General features: G+C 36.3%; 1 protein-coding gene across 1 annotated transcript in view; it reads right to left on the bottom strand.

Moving 5' to 3' along the window:
* The window catches only part of FMN2 (formin 2), a gene marked incomplete at its 5' end in the record, with an annotated part of 156,569 nt that overhangs the window by 1,162 nt on the left and 134,690 nt on the right, over positions 1 to 20,717 (bottom strand). The window contains 2 exon segments of the mRNA XM_080341260.1: positions 343 to 424; positions 15,263 to 15,412. Coding sequence (XP_080197386.1) covers positions 343 to 424; positions 15,263 to 15,412 — 232 coding nt within the window.

Genomic DNA, 20,717 nt, shown 5'->3' with positions numbered 1-20,717 from the left:
ATTCTTCCTTACATTTTGTGACTGTAGAAAAGAGATTGAATACAGACTAAGTGAGCTTGAAGACTGGAACTGCCTTTCTGCCTTCTGGTTGCGTTCTGCAACAAGAATGGGATGCAGACAGATTGGCAGGGTGGGACAATGATATTCTGCCCTTGCTTACACTGTGGAGTAACATTCATGGGCAGCATTCAAGCTTGTTAATCTAACACTTTCAAAGTTAAAACCAAACAAACATACACACAGAACAAAAAAGTACATCAAGAATAACATACATATAAAATGCAAAGAGAAAGAGGTAGAATGAGGCATGGGAACAAAAGTATAGCTACAATTTTTACTTACAATTCCGGAGTCATGTTTTGGTCTTATATTGTATAGCGACTTGCCCTTTTTCTGCCTGCAGACTTCCTCTGCTTCTTTAACTCTGAAGAGAGACATCATTTATAAATATACCTCCAGACCAAAACCATTTCCAAAGACAGTGCACTTTATAACTTACAAATTTAGGCATGAGGACACAAGTGAATAACTTTATTTCCCATATTTTTATTAGTGCACTCCACAAAACAGCACCTTGCACTTTGTGGCTGCTGTTGCCCCACCATCAGGCTCTGGCACTTACAAAGACAGGCATAACCAATGACATAATCAATTTTAGTTACAAATGCAATCAGTATTTACTATAGTTGAAGTTGAATATATCAGGATTTAAAATACACTGGATGACATGAAGAATACCTTTCAGAGCATTCATAGCAAACACTGCTAAGAAAGCTTATTTTCTTTTTATGAGTATTTAAAAATCATTCTTCATCCATTCCCAACTTCATTACTTCAACTAGAGTTTAAAAAAAGTTTCTCATCAAGCTATCTTCCCTTTCGCTCAATTTGTTTGTATTTAAAATGGCAAAACAGCTTAACCAAAATTTCTAGTCTTCACTCAATGACTTACAATAAAAACAGAAATTTGCAGAATCATTATTAAAGAATATGATGTTTACAACCAAGGTGGTACATGTCACTGTAGACATCTCTTTATTTCCAAAACTGAGGATGGGCAGCAAGGCTACAGGACTGCTGGGGATGAAAGCAGTTTGGTTGCTCGGATGTAAGGAGAGGAGCAAGTTCCAGAAATGAGGCGCAACTTCTTGGTGCTCCCTGACTTGGTAAAGGGTATCAAAATTAGGGTCTTGTGAAATACCACCAAAGGCCACATTTTTGATGGGATGAATGTCCTGTTTGTCATACACAGAGGGAACAAACTATGAAAGGCAGAGGTCTATATTCCAAGAGAAGGCTGCCAGAATAAGTCTGGTGAGTTCAATGGCACGCTGTAAAAAATTTCTTTGCCATTTTTACTCATTTTTTAGATCAATCTTACAAACACACATGGTTATTGAAACACTGATAATGCAGATTTAAGTTATGAATACTCTGAGCTTCAAAGACTTACATAAACCCTTCCTATACGATTGTATTAAATGGTGTGAGATGTATATATATATATATATATATTTTTAATGAGAGATGAGAATATTATTTATAAATTAGAAAGTAGAAAATAAAAATGTAAATCCTATATTGGCTTGTTCTTGCCAACAATGTAGACTTCAGATAGCATTTACTCTGCCTTTTCATCATTATCCAATGGTGAGAAAAAAAAATAAAAACACAACACAATAGTAAAATGATATTGAAGAAATTATATATCCTTGGCTGGTTCCATGCGGTTCATCTCCAAACCACTTGCATGTCTGCTATTTCACTAAGGCTACATAGGGCAACGTGAGAATCAGACGTGGTGTTATTATTTTTAAATATTTTTGTGTGTGGTAAGGGCCAGATTTTGAAAATACAACTCCAGCTGTGTCTGCTAAGAACATTAAAAAAAACACACACACACACACACACACACAAAAAAAGTCACCTTCACATCCATCTCTCCTTATTCCAATTTCAACAGACACACCTCGTTCTTTTCATAAGTTTCAAATTTATACTTTCAAATATTAATTTTAACATCAGTTATTTTCCAGCACTTCCAACAAGTTGCTATTTACTTTTGATGAACTTACATTTTATTAAAGTAGGAAGACCTTCACATGCAGTGGGGAGAAAAAAGGCTTTCAAACCTATTATTGTCAAGCTGTAACATTTTCTGACTGCAAATCAGATAGATTGCTGCAGCATAATATAGAACAAGAATATCAAACAGCCAAGTAATCCACCTTTAAAATGTATTTAAATAAATTCAGTAAAAGTGGTGACCGGAACGTGGTGATAGCTTTAAACAGAAACTTATGGGAAAGATACAGAATGTGGTAAAGTTCAAAGACATTTTCTTTTTCCTGAAACACCACTTTTTCTTCACATCTACTTACATCTGAAGGAGGAAAAGTATCTGTGACATCGATCCTCCCACGATCTTTTCCAAACACTCAGACACACCCCACCCCATCAAAAGACACTCTTACAAAGTCAGATATAAAATAGCACGTCTTTCATATAATTTCTTTTTTTTCGAATACAACTATAGCTGGCTCCTTTCACTGGTAGACATCATTTAAATAAGAAAATGAAATATTACTTGGGAGTGAACTAGTGTCAAATCCCAGGGACTCTACAAGTACTACTGAGGTTATCAAAATGACGGGTTTATAGAAGCAATGTAATATATGCAGGTATTCAGTCTACTCATCATGCAAACGACAGCATATGCAACATACAAAAATATTTACCAAATCCGTTCACACAGGTCTAGATGTTATTCTCAGGAAATGTCAGGGAATCTTTAGTTCTAGTCTTTGTCACATCTAAATATCTCCCTTCCAGGACAGATTACCCCCTGCTTGCCTAACATACCAGGTTGTAAGACAGCACAGCTCTCTGGGGGTCTCAGATTAATTCAAAACAAAAGTCCTCATATGGAATGGAACTGTTGAAAATGCAGTGGTAGGGGTTATTTTCTAAAAAGATGGTCCCCCTTAAGTGTCACTGTCAGTGTACCATCTAAATTTTCTGCTTCTATTAGAGAAATAGGAATTTGGAGAAAGGCTGTCTCTGCCTGAAACTGCAAAATGCTAATAACAATGCCAGTCTGGGAGGCTGGAAATCAGAAATTCTCTGTCCTTTAGATTGTACTTGAAAAAATGATTCAGAACTTTCAGACTGATAAATGACAACCTTTACCTTGTGCCACCCATTTTTCTAGGATTACATATGAGGTTCGAGTCTCACTAGTTTAATTGTGGTCCTCAAGTTTTTGGTAGCTCTTGTGAAATTCCTTGGAGTTTGAGTCTATTTATTCATACCGACGGGAATGCAGAAGATGAGAAGCATTACTCCCTAATGCACTTAAGAGAAAGCTAAGAGCTAGCAGCCGCTCAGTTCCAGTTCCAACCATATCACTGACTCACTGTGTGGGTTTGGGACAGCTTGCTGTCTCTTGGCCCCTGTCCTGCTCCCTGTACAGGAAGATTCACACGGTTGGATAGAGCCTCTGAAGTCAATACAACCTATACGTATGCCTCTTCAGAAAGAAACATCCTTAGAAACGTAAAGGCAGCACACCAAAAGCTCACCGTTAGGAGACTTAGTTTATGACCATGTTAAAACTGTAAGCACGGAGAACTGTATAAATCTACAGCTGTATCTATAAAATAAAAGTTGGCATACTAGTGAAATATAGAGACAAAGGCAATCATTAGCCTTCCGCGGTGCTAAATCATAAACCAGCAGAACTGGTATCAATTTCTACAGTATGCAAGTGTATTTTCCGAACACAGGTCATTCAACTAAATTAAGATTTTATTAAATGTAAAACTAAAATAACCTAGTCCTTCCAGAAGAGCAAAAGGGCATGTTTTGATGTGAACATTTAAACTGAAAGATCTAGAAAAGTAGATAAAACATTACCTCTGAAGTGAGGACAATAATCTTAATTGAGTTGGAAAATAACTTTTACTTGCCACTGGTAACTCTTTTGTCAACTTCTTAGGTTTTCTCCACTTGGCCTTGACTTATTCTTCATCTTCCCATCCATGAAACTCAGGAGATTTAGACAAAATTGCCCTGTTTCTCTTACCTCATACCTAGTTCAAGTCATATTCTCACAGTGGTAATTTCCTTCTTACTCAGGCTTTTCCCACATTAATTCCCACTTACCCCAGTGAGACCCTGATCAGCTTTGCGATCCAAGATAATAACCTAAGACCAAAAGGTGCAAAACCTGTATTAATGCTAGTGGTTATACCAGGAAAATTGGGTTAAGTATTCAACTATAGTGAGTTGTTAGAGCTTCATGAAGAAATCAATAGATCTAGTTCAAAAATGGGAGGAGGGAAGATGATATTATGAGAAAACACCACCAGAACTATGAATCCGTGAACCTCCCAACAGTCACAAAATGAGAAGCAGTTGCAGACAATGACATACTTCCAGGCTCCAGGCCAAAGTGACACTGCAGCTTTGCGAATTCAGAGCACAAAGAGTTCAAAGGGCATGAAACAGTTAAAAAGACATTCCTAGGAAAGTGGGGATTGGTTGTCAGGCTCTCTGTGGAAAGATAGGCTGCCACTGGGGGAGGATGTGGAAAAAGAGTTTGAGCAAGGTGGGTGTTCCCCAGTACCCAAGCATTATGACCCTTAGCCAAAGGCTAGCATGTGTATAGATTGATTTGTTGTTCTGAAGATCTGGTTTTACTTAAATTATTTAGCTCTAACAGTACTAATGTTTTCTGTTAAAGAGGCTGTTCAGTCATTTTATAGAACTATTGCTCTCAAGTGAACCAAACACTCAGAAGCAGGACAGATGCTCAAGGTGTGATCTAAGAGTGGGTAAGATGGAGGTGCCAAGGGACATGGTGCACTCCTGAAGAAGCCAGGTGGTACCGTTAACTTGGTAACTGTGATGGGAATTATTTGCAAGCTTACAGTGTGCTAAGCTGCTTTGCTAGACTGATGTTCAAACTATCTCACTTCATAATTTCCAACTGCTTCTCAAACTCTCTTTCAGTAAACTGAATTTGGTTCATTTGCTATCAACCCCTGCCCCATCTCATGTCAATTCTGGCTCTAAAGTGAGCATATCAGTTTGAAATGAAATATAACATCAACTGCATTACTTTTAGCAACTTTTGCCTGTTACTTCTTTTCCCAAATAATTTAATTTTGTCTTAATAAGAACAAAATCCTATAAAAACTAGTCTTCTTAGCCTAGATAGCCACAGAGTTGCTTTACTCTCACTGTAGCAATCTGAAGAGCAGAGGTATTAACAGCAGTGTATTCAATATCAGGCCCAGGGCTGGTTATATAAATACTTAACAAGAGCGTTCATAACTTGAATCTGGACAAATATATAGGATCACCTTAAATATTAAATTTTGCTACAGTGTTGCCTGCATTATTTCAGAAAGCATATACTTCCAAACAGCCCTAACAATAAGAAAACATGTAGGGATGTACAACAGTGGGCAATCCATTGATCGGTTTAAAAAAAAAAATTCTACAAATGAATGAACAGTCAGTCACAGAGGCCAAGAATTAAGGTCTCAAAATCTGCTATTTAATAAGATTCAGAGAGTCAAATAATTATGACCTGTAAGAAAGGAAGTGGTTTCCTATTTCCGTAATAATAAAAACCCTTCTCCAGCACTTTTGCTGCCTTCTACCTCATATTTATTGTGAAACAAACCTATACGAACTCTGATTAAATTTAAAGCCAGTCTGCAAGATGAATAAGCAAGTTACACTTTGGCACGCACACAGGAAAAAGAAACCAGACATCTGTACAAACCCAAAAGACAGAGTATCTTTATCTACCTTCTAGACCAAGAGCCAGCCTGGCCACAACCTTATCAAGGCTTAGAGACTTTCTGTCATCATTCAATCCATTGGGGGGGAGCCACTTTCCTGCCACTAAACATTAATAATTTTGTCTGAAGTATCTGTGGCAGACAGATTCATTTCCTACTGGCTCCATCTAGGCTTGGTAGCCTTTCACTTCACTAGCGAGCACTGCTACATGACAAATGCAAGCACAGCGAGAAGGCTGGAAGGTTATACCCCTCAGATAGTAGAGCTGCTCACAAAACTTCCACAATAAACTCAGACAGACACTACTTTTACAGTTTGACAGTATAGTTCATGAAACCCAAAAGACATTTTTCTGTAGATATTCTGTATTTTTTAACATAAAACAAAGCTGAGACCAATACTCTTTACAACATTAAATGCTTGTAATCGGAGAAATTAAAGGGGTGTTGCGAAAATGTTTTATGTAAGCTTGTCCAAGTTTGAGATATCCTATTGATAATAATAATAGTATCTTTACAAATAAAAACAAATTTAAAAATCCTCAGCAAAAATATCAAGTGTCAGACAAGTTTAAGACTTCATGATCAGAAAACTTTAAAGTTCTTCCTTTGGAAACTTTTCAAGGGCAATGTGCCTACGTTGCCTATATTTTATTATTTGACCCAATTACTGAAATACTGAAATGATTTTGTGCTAAGAAGTTTGTCTTTAGCAAAAAACAAAACAAAACAAACAAAAAAACCCCCACCCAAACCAAAACAACAGCAACACCTAAACCAAATCAACCAACCAATCACCACCAACAACAAAAAGGAAAATTACAATTCCCAACATAAAAATAGAACAAAAAATGTAGAGCTTTTACTTTCACACCAATAGGGTTGAGGTGAGGACATAGATATGATTCAGTAACTGACTGCAAAGACTTTATATGGATAAGAAGCACATTGTAGTGTACCTGGTACCATCAAACTGACTGATGAAACCTAGCTTCTACCTAACCAACAAGGAGATTATGTATTAGACTATCTTGACATCCCTGCCATGGTTACTTCAAGGGCCATGAGACAGACAATGAACAGCTGAAATGCACAGTGATTAATCATACTTTGGCTCAGAGGACCAAGGACAAATAGATTAAAATGTTTTAAACTGTCCACTTCTCACAGAGAGTAAACCGTACCAGGATCCTGAACAAGATCCCTCCTCTGTCAACAGTGTAGAGTAGACTTTGGAGAATACATTTCAGATTTTCTTCAGTGTAGATCATGTAAAATGGGCCTAAAACTTCGAGGCCAACTGAAGTTGAGGCCAACTGGATGAAAGTAAGATCCCTCCATTCGTACAGTCTTACTGTAGTCCACAACGCACTTCAAAATATTCTGAAAGAATTTCAATTCAGAAGTATTCCGTTTCACTCAGTCCTATCTAGCAATCATATTATTGGTGATCTAGGGATTCTGCTTTTATCTGTGCAGAGATACACAGATGTCCATAAATACAACAAAGTATATTGTGTTGAAACATAAGATGACAACTTTAGCATTAAAGAAAATTTCATCTTGAAAATGATAACGTAAAAAATAAAATTTTTAAAGATGGCTATGATTCTAATGAAATGCATATGTTCATATGCCCACTTAAATACATTTCCTGACTTCTGCTATCTTGTCAAAGTACCCAGTATTTCAGGCAAGATGGAAATCACTTTCCTACAGACTTTGCCCATAAAAATTGAGATTGCTCTAAGAAAAGATAGTCATCACCTTCCATTGTTTTTCTTGGATCTGAAGCCAGGTTGCTTTCAAAGAAGCTCGCTGCATTCTGGTCTATGTGGTTAGGAAATTCAACAAGAAATTATAAGGGAATGGAACAAGACTGGAGGTGAGGTAAAACTGGTAACATAATCAGCAAGCAAAAGAAAGAAAACTCATGAGTGAATGGAAATATGAAACTTTGCTGTAAAATATTTTAAAGCAGCAGATGCGGTAAAAGAAGAAAAAAATGCAATGTGTAAAAAAGAATGAGAAAAGTCTTGCTGAACAGACTTCATGGAGAAGGAGGTTGACTTAAATAGAATATGGAGACATATCCTTCACAGATGAGTTGCCACATTTGCTATACTGGGGCTACTATGTTGAGTAATTGATAGCTACAAGATTGGCAGTAGAAGCAAAGATGAGAATTGAGTAAATAGAAGAGATCACTGAAAAGCAAAGAAAAAAAGTCAGGTGGAGATCCACAGAATTAGAGATATCCAGCGCAGGAAATGGGAAAATAAGAAGCCTCCAGCTTTGCTGCATCAGGTAAAAATATTCAAAAGTTCTAATGTAATGACTCAAATGTAATTATATAATGACTGAAAATGACTGCAGGCACAGTGAGACTCTTCCCAAAAATGTAAAAAAACCCACTGATGTTAGACTGCTCCCTGTACTCATGTCATAAAACATGCACACAGACATGTGCTTAAACTTAATGGACGTTGTCATTATTACGCCAACTCCATGCACTCATTTGGCAAACTCCCAGTAACCAAGGAATCTAACATCTTCAGTAGTTCAGGATCAGTCTGGGTTACAGTTGATTTTAAGTCTTTGCGAGTGTCTCAAACTTTAAGGGTCTAATATGTTAAGGAGAAATGCTGCTCATTTATAAAATATTGCATCTTATTGCACCTCAAATGCCAATGTAATCACTCTGACTGAGAATGAAAATATTTCACAAGCACAGAAAGTGTAACACCTCTTGTCAATAATTCTGTTTAAATATTTTTGTGATATAATTTTTTTCACTGATATGTAAACGTCTGTTGAGTATGTTGGGCTGATTTTTATTATAGGCAAGTTTTATTCTTTTTTCAAGGAACAGGAAAGGGTTAAAAAACCTGAAAAGATCACTATATGGTAGGAATCATGGTATTCCATCTCACTAACATCATACCTGTCACATCAAATCTGACATTACAACCATGAAAACAGACTGCAACTTCATTATGAGATAATGACTGGTATCTATCTCCTATCTACACACACCAGGATGTAACGTGATGTGCCAGCATGAAACAACACAATCACCAGGTAAATAAAGATGGGACTGCTGAAATGCCCTTCTGCATTTTAATGTGGGCACATTCTGGAATCTGGCCTCATGTCACAAAAATGACAAAAGATCCCAGATTTCAAATTATTTTTTTACTGGATTCTTCACTTTGTTCAAGTTTACTATTTGTATGCACCAGGTGCTTTACAGTTGCATATGGAAATATTTGTTCCTGCCTTACAAAACACAGTATTACTTAAAAATATTAAACTAAGGTATTTAAAATTTCTATCAAAGAACCAGATTGAAAAACTTCTGTCCAAATGCTTTTATTTTTCACAAATTTCTCCCTCAAAGGCAATGCAAAAAATGAAAGTTACTGCTCTCCTCTCCAAATCAAAAAAATTATAGTGTTTTCATTGAAAAAAAAAAAAAAAGGACTGAAAGTGCACAAGGAAGAGAAAGAAAAAAAAAAGTACTGAAATATTGAGCAATGTCTCTCAGCTGGACAGCAAACTGTCTCTTTGTGAGGCATGGCCTCAAAGGCCTGTTCCCAGCTTCTGAATCTTTGGTGTGTTTAGACTTCTTTTAAGTAGATTTTCCAATGCCCGTAACAGTATGTTCTGTTCAGAAAGCTATTTTATTCAAGTTAATAGTTTGAAATACTCTCAAAAACTGAAGATCCTTTTAATTACTCAGTTCAAAGTCACATAAAGTACATTCTGTTTTGAAATGTTACTATAACTATGAGTTGTAAAACCAAGCATACCAGCATGCAACTCAGCTGATTAGAGAGCAATAAATACATTGAGATTAAAGCTCCCAAGTCAGAAAATGTATCTACCTGTAATGACTTACTAATGTAACACTTGCAGCTTTCAGTAGGCATTACAACAGCATGCCAGACAAAATGTGACCCCACTAAACATACTCCACATTTTCATCCTTTCCCTCTCATGTTGCCCCTCCATCTACGTTTATCTTCTCTTTACCTCCATCTCCACATTTCTTTGCAAATGCATATTCCCACATCCCCCAAGTTCTCACTCTCAAGTCTGACTCACTGGTTCCTATTATAAGCGTTAACAAAATATCCTTTAAATTACTCTGAGAGGACGTTGCTCATGCCATGGGATTTAATGCCCTACTCCGCAAGCAGAAGTGGCAGCTTACCAATACACTCCTCACTGTGCAACGTACAGATATCCGATGCCAGACTTTAAATTGCTCAACAGCAAGTTTTAAATCATCCTGCCGAGAAGTCTGTAGGGAGACATACCAGTCTTTCTGCAGAGGGAGATCAATGAGCTGTGGAGACATGCTGGCCAGGAATCTCCCTTTCATCTAGATATACACAGTGTGACACACCAGGTGCCAGCTTAACTGCTATTCTTACGGGAACGGGCAACTTTTACATTTGAGACACAAGTGCATGGTTTTGAGTTTATAGATTATTTTTAATGTGTCAAAGATTTATCGTGGGAGTTAAAGGGTTGAATAAAGTCAGCCAAAAGAAATTCTTAAGCTTAGTGTTATGCAAGATATCTGGGACTTACAGAATTTTACCATCATGTTGATCCTGCTTATGAACTCTTCTCTGCTGGCATTCCTGACACAGTGAGTCTCTGTTCAGTGACATGCCTTTACATAAAGGCAAGGGCCACACGAGCTTATGAGCAATATATACCTTATGTACACACTTACAGGACACTGATATCTGTCCTTTTATTTCTCACTCTGGCCCCTTCACCCCCACTTCTGCTGTCTAGAACTACAACTTTCCCCTGTTTTAGGTAAATCTTTGTAAGGTTGCACAGGCCCTGTGGAACAGCAAACAATCTGAAGAACTGGAAACATGTCCAGAGCTGGAGTGGACAAACGAGTGCCAGTGCCTCACTTGCACCCAGAAAAAGGGAAAGTGGAACTGAGGCCCTTGAAACACATTTCTGTCTTGTCATTGAAGCGTTTCCAGTAACATCTGAATGGGCATCTATGGCCTAATGATACTGGTATTAAACTTTCAGAGCAATGGAACTTTTCTTTGTTCCCGTTTCTTTTAAACTTAAAAATACTTAAAGTATTGACTGATTTTTGTTACTGTAATGAGCCAGGATGTATTTCACGGTGATAATGAAAACGTGAAGTTCTAGTCCTAAAGACGGAGCATTGCCATCAATATGAGATTTTCTGATGAATAATTGTATTTTAGCTACCAGGAACTTTCCAGCTCCGTATTTGATTGCCATACCCAGCAGCTGCTTAACTGTCTAGGACAGATTACCCTTTCCTAGTTCCTAGGAAAGTCTGGGCAGCGGTTCTGCAGGCCTTAGCTGGATGTCAAGAAAAATAAAAATAATTATTGCTCTCACAGAAGTGCTAGATTGGAACAGTGCATTTAAAATTGAACATCTCTACCTCAGAAATATAAAGAAAACAGGGGTTGAATAAAAGCAGAGATTCATGAGTAAAGAGTTAATATATTTACAGGTCAGTTTGTATGAGGGTCCTGCTCTCACTATGGAAGAAAAAAAGGCATTTGAAGATTTGTGGCATGATCCTCTAAGAGCTTTTCTAAAAAGTTGAGACTTTTGCATATCTGTCACTGCAGCTATGCATTATCCGACAATATGTATTCAGAGAGCAACACACATCTTACCATATTCAGCAACTGAAATGCATATATAGATAATGAGCATGCTGAACAAGGAAGTTCACAAAGTTCAAATTTTTTTTTTTTTTTTTTTCTTTTTCCCAAACAACACCAAAAGATAATTAGGGAAAGCTCTCCTTGACTTTCTTGCTGATCACAAGCTATATTGACTGATACCTTTCAAGAGGTTTCAAAGTTCACATGGAAAGCTTGCCAGTGACACGTTTAATATACAATGAAAGGACACTACCTACAACATTTAAAACCTTTAAACATGCACCTTTATTAGTGTTTTTTCTTTTTGTTTTGGGTTTTTTAAAGTTGCTTAATCAGAAAGAAGTTGTATTACTCGGACATTTTTCAGTTAAAAGGATACATATTTAGGATAGACATAGCACCAGAAATTTCAACCTGTACAAATTATATCTGAGAACTTTCTGAATAACTGAGGTAACAATTTCTATTGGAATGCTCCAGTTAGCCTTGAGTGCAGTGTGACCACAAAAAGTAGTACTGTTCAGAGAACCTTTTGGCAGACCTATGCTTTCACTGTAATTTTCAGGTGCATTTTTTTTATAGCTACTGTATTTAACAGTTTATCATGCATAATCTTCTCTGCAGCTGGTATTTTCCAGTTCTGCTTTATTTCAAGTGAGAGAACTGAGTGAAAGTAGTAAAAAACTTCAGAAAAATTAATTTATTTTTAACCTTGTCCCATTTCTCTTCATTTTTTTTCTCATCTTCTGGTAAGGAAATATGAAGTCTGACACTTCAGTGTTTATCTTTTGCATATAAATGCTTGGCAAACCAATATACAAGTTGAAATGCCAAGTGAAAAGTGTTTAAAATAAGAACTGGCTGACTGCTTTCTTTAAAACATACACTTTTAATCTATCAGTAACAAAAAGTAGTACCACCTTAGGAAATACCATCTATGAAAAGCTTTTGGGTAAATTATTGTAAAACTGTGTGACTCACATTTGCAGAGACTAAATAAGGCACGCTTTCTATTAACGAGTAATTCCTTTCCATACACAGTCCATATGGAAACTGGGATATAAAATATTCTAAAAACATTGGCCACAGAATAAAAGTGTATTGAATTAAAGTGGAGAAAGAAGAGTCAAAAAAAACCCAAAACCAACCCAGGCGTGAGAAAGAATGATGATCAAACTAAAAAAGAAAAGGAAATAAAGTTATTCATTTTATAAATAATTATAATAATTAAAATACATTTCATGAGGTAGCAACCTGGTAAATAATCCATCACAGGTGGCATACTGCAATACTTGAAAAAAAGTCTCACTGTATCCATCACTTTGGTGCCAATGAAAAACCACAGAAAGTTACTTTGACTATTAATGTTCTAGCCTGCTCCTCAACTTTGGAAGAAAAAACCTTCAAGAACATGAACTAAAGAGTAAAATCTAGTTTCTTCAAGTAAATATTTCTATTTTGGTGCCAATACCCAGATTTCAGATTTCTGTCACCTATAGTTTGGTCAATCTAGGCTAAGATTTTGAAAACCACTGTGTTGTACATTCTTACACCTTTGGGCACTTAGTCTTCAATCAAGATTTTTCTCCTTTGACTTCTCAATGTCAAGACACCTTAACATCACAGCATCTTGTCTTTCACCAAGAAAAGTGCAAATGTAAAGTCAAGAAAAAAAGCTTAAAGAGCAACTTCAGATACCAGGTTGAACTATGACTGAAGGTAAAATATTTTCCACATAAAGACTTTGGTAAGACAGTTGTTTACCAAAGAAGATCCTTCATTTGGGGCAAAATAATTTATTTTACTTAGAAAATTGTTACTGCCAATTTGGGCAAAGTATTTTAATTCCTAAAAGGCAATGAAGAGATCTTGAATTTGTCAGATCTGAAACAGCACCATGCTGAAGTTTTCTGAGAGGTAAGCACAAACCAAGATATCAAAGGTTTCCAAAGTCTAAACCCTGCCTCAGCTGAAAAACCAAAATCTATGAAGAGGAAGATTTAAACTTGATGAGACAAATCAAAATTAAAAATTCAAAACAAAAATCTACCTGTGATTTTCAGGATGGATTATTTTCAGTCTTAAGCTCAGTGACGTCCTGGGTTGCAGTTACCTGGGAAATTCTGAGTCTGCTCGGAGTCTGGGTTTGGGTCTCTCTGTTGTGCTTCCCTATGGTTCTTCCAGTTTCTTTTCCCACTGTCCTTTTTCTTCCCTGTCATTTCCTGCACCTTGAGACTAAAAACAACCTTGCCCTAGAAGGGAGCAGCTAGCAGCCACTTTCTTTCTCTTCTTAGCATACTCATACTGGAAGTGAATTAAATGATTGTATCACAATGCCACTGTTCTCTTAAGCTTTAGACGTACTAAAAAAATAGGAGGAAGAGGTTTTTTCCTTATTTAGTTAATGTTTTTTAAAGAAAAATACTTTGCAGCAAGAACCCTCTGGAGGGTTTTTGTTTGTTTGATTTTAGAAAAATAGCTTAGTATTTTGGAAAGGAAAGGACTTTTTTCTTAAATCATATTCTATAAAAAATACAAGGTGAAATTAACCTGTATTAAGTTGACAGCTAAATCCCTGTAAAGGAAACCAAATTTAGCATTTAACTGTCAGCTCAATTCCAGAATGATATACTTAATTACATAAAATTAAGTCAGACAGTCAGTAAAGTGAAATAGATCCCCAGAGAGCTGCTGTACTGTGATAACATTTGCACCACACTCCTGCAATAGGAGCAGAGTCCATGTTTCTTAACTGTGAGACTGCTTCAAAATGTATCCACTCACAATGAACATATATGGTATACAAGACACTGATCATATAGCTGCCTAAGGAGAGTTTTCAATGAGTTCCTAAGCCAGCAATCTGATATCTGTGACAATTGCATAGGGTGAGTACGCTTAAAAAGAGGCCTGTTCTTGTCAAGTTACCTAAACATGGACTTATAACAATCACTTAATGAACATATAGCTTCAGCTTCAATCCTGTTAATGCTAAGGCTTGGAAGTAGCTTCATTATCTGTATACCAAGGTCACTCAAGTTGCTAACAGATGTAGGATTATATAACTGTGTCTGCAGTTTTTATGTTTGTATTGGTTTGATTTGTTCTTACATGGCATTTATTACTTTTTAAACAACTGATTAATTCCTGGCATTTTTATAAACAAAGGGTGACCACGATGCAATATCTGCATGCAGATGAAAGCAAACTTCATAGCTCTTCTAACACATGTACCAGACTGTATGGGCAACTTTTCAAAACTTTTATTTCATTTCTATATGCCACATATACCACACATGCTCATGTTCATGAGCTGTGATTTGCAATATGGTGCAGTCTGAGTCTTTTCTTACCATGGGGTCAAATTGACTTTTCCTTGTGTCTTCCTGCTTCCCTTCCTTTTTCCCAGCTTCACTGGACAAATATTTACGATATGTTGTGCCTTGATACCTTGACTTGATTTCACTAAATATGCTAATCGGAAAACTGTAATAAACTTTCAGACATGAAACAAGTCCCCCATTTCTTGGATTCAGAGTGGCACAGTAGTTACATGCTTTACCAAAAATATCATTCAGGTTTGATACTAATGTCCCATTTGAAAATTATGAAGATTACATATTTTTTAAAAGTCTGTTTAAAAAACCTGAGAAAACTTCAATAGGTTGTGTGCTAATGAAGTGAGGCTGACTGCTTTCTGTGTGATTGCTCCCAATAACATCCTCTGAGAAAAGCCTTTGAACAAACAAACAAATGTACCTTTCTTGAAGAATAAGTTTGTTTTCCTTCTTCCAGAAGTCTTTGAAGTCAGAACTGAATTCATGCCAAATGCTGAAGAAAGAATGTGGGGACACCTCCTTCTCTCCCATTTTTGGTTTCATACAGAAATAGGCTGCAGTTTCCAAAAAGCTGTCAAAGAAAACAACAATGGCAAATGTTTCAGCACCCATTGATGCAGATTTTTTCCCCCTTAGTTAAAATAAAATAATATAAAAACATAACAGTTGTGAGCTCTTCATATAGCAATAGATACATGATATGACTTTTCAGCAAAGTTGAGATCTGACATTTATCATAGGTTCTGTTTTTGACCAAAGTATTTTCCATTTCAAAAGCTAAAACCAACACACTGTCCAAAGCCCTGGAAATCCAGACATCCACACCTGCCCATATTCTGCTTTTCTGTTATGTTTAAAAATATTTTCAAAACACAGAGTCAAAGCTTATAAAGGACTGTACACATAGTTCTTCAAGTTCTGTTACATCTATACTATGACACAACAGGGTAGATAGCTTAGGTTGAAGCCTACACAAATGTTAAAACTCAAACCTGCGGTGTACTAAACAATAAAGGATGCAACAGAATACCAGGCTAGGAGCAACTGTGCTAGAAAACGGGTGCTCATCATGACTATCAGAATGATCTGATAACCCCTTCTGAGCACAGCAAAAGTAAAGTAGCATATTAAATGTAAAAGCTACACCTAAAGAAAGAACTGCTGCTGAAATGGCAAGGACACATATCCAACACTGAGTGAAGACTCTGACTGTATTAAATTTAACAAATTTCCGAATTTCAACTGCTGCTATTTTATTTCAAATTTAAAAATATTTAAGAATGTTATAGGAAGCTACAGAAGAATTAGTTCAAAAACTGCTTGATTAACTAGTATTCCATTTTGGGTTTTGCCTTAATGTTCTGTAAATACTTGAGGTTTTAAGAACATTTTTTCTCATCTGAAGTTCAACATGGAAGCCTCCGGATAGTTGGTTTTTTAATGAAAAATTCTATGGAAAGCTGTTTCTTGAAATATAATTGTAGATGCTTTGCTCACCAATCTATTACTCCCCATTGATCCCAACGATAGTTTTCTATGAAACACACATCACAGTGTTAATCACTTTAATTATGTGAAAAAATGCAATTCCAATTAAATGGATGGAAATATAATTTCAGTCACAGAAGTTGTACCTTCATTCATGGACGATTGTAACTGGAGACTGAGAGCTTTCACAGTTGTTATAATTTAAACAGTTTAATGGTGACAATAATATACAAAGATTCAACCACTAAGAAGGGTTAATCTCACAAAGTCTCTATGAAACTGTTTGTCCTAGTTCTCAAAACTCAATACGCCAGTTGTTTTCCTCAACATGAAAAATGTCTACATAAATTATCCTATTTCTGAATAAAAAAGCCTACAGCTAAAAAAAAATTTTCATCAGTTTACCAAATTCTACACACGTTTTCTTCTTAGTTCCTAATCCATTTTTTCATCTGCTGATGCAAAATGAAGCTGTTGAGCAACAAAGATGCAGCACAAATAAAGAACAAAAATATAGTCTCTTTCTAACCCAGTGTATTGACACTCAAATGTCAACTTACCTGAGTGTGTAATTTCTTCAGGTCTCTCACAGTTTGCCTACCATGGCACTCTGTTCTGTAACTCAGCTCATGGTTAATAAATAAAACGTCTTATAGAATGTCTTTTTTTTTTGCAGCTGGGTTTTGTCATGTTTTTTCAAATGATTTATAGGTGAATGATACTACTGATTAAATAAAAAAAAACAAAACAAAACAAAACAGTTTTACTTATTTGCATATTCCCCACAGATTAATACTGGGGAAAATATTTATTGTCTATTCTGTGGTCTCACATAATCACTCAAAAAGTATATCCCTGACATTGTCAATCAGTTGTACTATGTTTAAATCTTCTGCCTACTATTTTCAAGTTCTTGCAAGAGTGCTTACTTATCAGGGAGATCTTTTGGTTTTCTTCCCAGTCCCTTCCCTCAGACTTATAGCTCTGGAGCTGGCTAGTGTGAAAATCATATAAAAGGCTCATTTGATTTTTTAGAATGACCTAGCAATATTTTTGAAGGAACATGAGGAATACAGGACAAGAGAGAAATCTGGAGGCATCAGCTGAGTCAGTGGCTTATTTTTAAGGGAACTCTTTGGATGAAGGTCATTAATGGTTTACAGAACATAGAAACAATAGAAGTTCAAATAAGAAACATTGTTCTGAGAAACGTGTCTTCAAACCATTCTGCAAATGACAATAATGTGAAAAGAATTTGATAGTGAATTGCCATCCTAAATAACACTTTTAAATATGAGGTAACAAGCTAGAATTCCCTCACAGGAAAACATCCCAAGAAATAGCAAGTCTAGACAAAATGGAATCCATACTGTACAGGAGAAAGCTCAAAAAAAAATTATTAACAGCATGAACATTTATTGGAGATGCAAAGGCTTCCATTACTCTTCTATTATTCCAACTATCCTTTGGTAGCAAAAGAAGATAGCCAATGTCTTTGTCTTTTCCTCTGGTGACTGAAAAAATCTTTGAGAACAACTTCTATAACTAGTACAACCTTACACATGCATACAGATGTGTCTACCAGCTATAACTTAATTTCCAGGTTTATAGAGAGAAGAGAAATGCTCAGCCAGGTTGCTTGCCTCCCTGGCAGTTACTTTGGGAGGTAAGGGAAATAAGCTGTTTGTGAAATGTGAAACAGCAGCAGCATACCAGGTTGTCATTGTTAATATGTCACACCTTTCTAATGACTGGTAACAATGCTCAAGACATCAGCTGCAACACAGTAAGGCTTCAAGGCACAAATCTCCATGAATCAAGTGTTTCTTCTATATGTACAGATCAAACAGTCAAGACAGTTACCATATATTTTTCAACCAGAGAGGTCTCCCCTTATTTAGCAGTTAAGTCTCTCAGAGTTCATTTCGAAGACATATGGAAACCTGCTTGCTATACATTTGATTCTGTCACTTTTGTAGTACAAGACAAAGTGGCGTAACTCACACATGAAACACAAAGCGAATAAAGTGAATCCACATGCATCAAATAATAAAACATACACAGCAATAAATCCTCTGTATTACCATGCTCTTTAAATATCTGATTTGGAAATGTTTATGTATGACAAACTAGACATATCTCAAAGCTGACTCCAAGAGGGGACACACCTTTTAAATACAAAGAGAAATTTGGGTGATATTGCCATAACCCCAAGACTAGATATCATCCTTCCAGATTTCATCCAGGCAGCAAGTACGTTTTCTCTGGTGCTTTCCAGTGGGACAGCCCATGCAAATTTTCCTGTTGGTCCTTCAGTGGACTTTGAAACAAAACATCTACAAATATCATTGATATTGTTCCTGACTATATGTACAGGCACACAGACATTTTGAGTCAAATAAGGGACTAAAGTTCAGGAGGCTGTTGTTTCTATAACCAAATTAATTTCTGCATCATACAGCCTTGGGAAACTCATCTGACCACTGAATTTCATTCCACCTATCTGCAAAATGAAACATTTATTACCAAACAGGTATTGCAAAGCTTGTTTAGTGTCCATTTCTCAAGTGAAAAGGTTGTCTGTACTCTTAGCAAGTGTCTCTAAAGAAAAGAATGTGCATTAGAGAAGAGATAGCAGTCATGGAAGAGGGAAAGGAGGGCATGTGAGTTATTTTCAGGGATTAAAAAAGGTAAAGAAGGTCACTGGCTTTGGTTCAAACAGCCTGACTTTTCAAGTATGATTAAAAATAAGGGAGTGATGTTCACACCACTGTCTTATCCTCACATGGCAGAAGCCAGAATTCTTTTAAACAGATTTCAGTCTGGGTTTCATATCACCCATGCTGGCCGTAAAGGAGAATTAAATAACATGAAATCTCTCAAAATAATGGCAGAGTTGCTCAACCCTGACAAGTAAGTAAGGAAATAAGATCATGAAAGATGGTTAGTTCTTTTTATCTTTTTTTATCTTCTGATTTCCTTCATTCAAGTGTTGGTGTAATTCAGAAAAATTACTCCATACTAAGACAACTGAACTCACAGCTTACTTAAATCTGGAAATCTGATGAATGAATCACTGGACTTTTCTGTGTGCTCCCTTGTGTACAACTATGAGACTATGTAAATGATTTTTCTATTTGGAGGGAACGAAGGAATGAATGCACTAACAGCCAAACCAAATTTAATCACATGAGAAAAAAAAGAAGCCATTTACATAGCTAATGGCTCATTGACAGCATTTCTAGCTAATAGATCTGATCCATTAGGAATATTTTAAGAGCAGCTATGGATTATTCATTTTTTTTTTTTCCATTCTGAAGCCAGTTAGCAAGCTGTTGCAGACAATTATTTCAATTCATGTCTGCTGTGTGCAATGCATTGGCCAGTTTATAAATATGTACAACATATATTTGTATGCAAGCATGAATGTATGTGAATGTATGCAGTGGGTCAAGCAAAAAGAGAGGGAGAGGCAACAGAGCAGCTGGCAACTACAAAAAATACTACTTCTGCTCCAAAAAAAGGCAATCAGGAGACAAATCAACAACACAACAATACTAAGCAATGGATAGCAGTCATTTCATGTCAGCATCATTTGATCAGTCTTCCATGGCCAAATAAATAGCAAAGTAACCATAGGTACAGATGTGCCCTGCCTGACCTTTTTGAGAAATAATGAACACATACAGAAACACTCATGCACGTGGTTTCCACATACAGCAAACCAAATCACCTACAAGAGTAAAGGTTTGGTCAACATGGATTTAGAAGCAGAAAAAATGTTTCTACAGTTCTGCAGGAGAGATTCTGTGCTGTTTAACAGATTGTATATTTTGCTTGAAGTTCAAACCTGGATATTCTTGACTATTTGGGTTTGGTTTTATAAATTGTTAAGCATCACCTCTGTATGTACATTTGAGATTAAGAACAGGTAGTCTTACTCATGGTACTGTGTTAGTTTTGCAAAGCCGCTGTGTTTCAGAACCAGTTCTAAGTCAGGCAGGAGCTGTTAAGGTACATTTTAGTTTGATTAAAGTCACAAATGAAAATTAGAAATTAACACAGTCTACCGAAAGTGTCATGGTTTAACCTGAGCTAGTAATACAGCCACAATAGCCGCTCAGTCACTCCTTCCTTCTTCCCCTCAACAGGGGAGAGAATCAAGAGAGAAGGGAGAAACTTGGATTGAGATAAACACAGTTTAATAAAATAATGAAATACTAATACACTACTAGTAAATAAATATATATTAAATAGAAATAAAATATATTCAAGGCAATTCCTCACAAGCTCTGTCCACAACTGAGCAGCCAGTCCCAGCAAGCCACACGTGGTTCCAAAGACAGTCCCAGAGAGACAGCAGAAGAGAAGACGATGAAAAAGACAGA

The sequence above is a fragment of the Nesoenas mayeri genome (genome assembly GCF_963082525.1).
Source record: "Nesoenas mayeri genome assembly, chromosome: 3".
Lineage (NCBI taxonomy): Eukaryota > Metazoa > Chordata > Aves > Columbiformes > Columbidae > Nesoenas > Nesoenas mayeri.
This window is presented reverse-complemented; position numbering and strand designations above follow the sequence as displayed.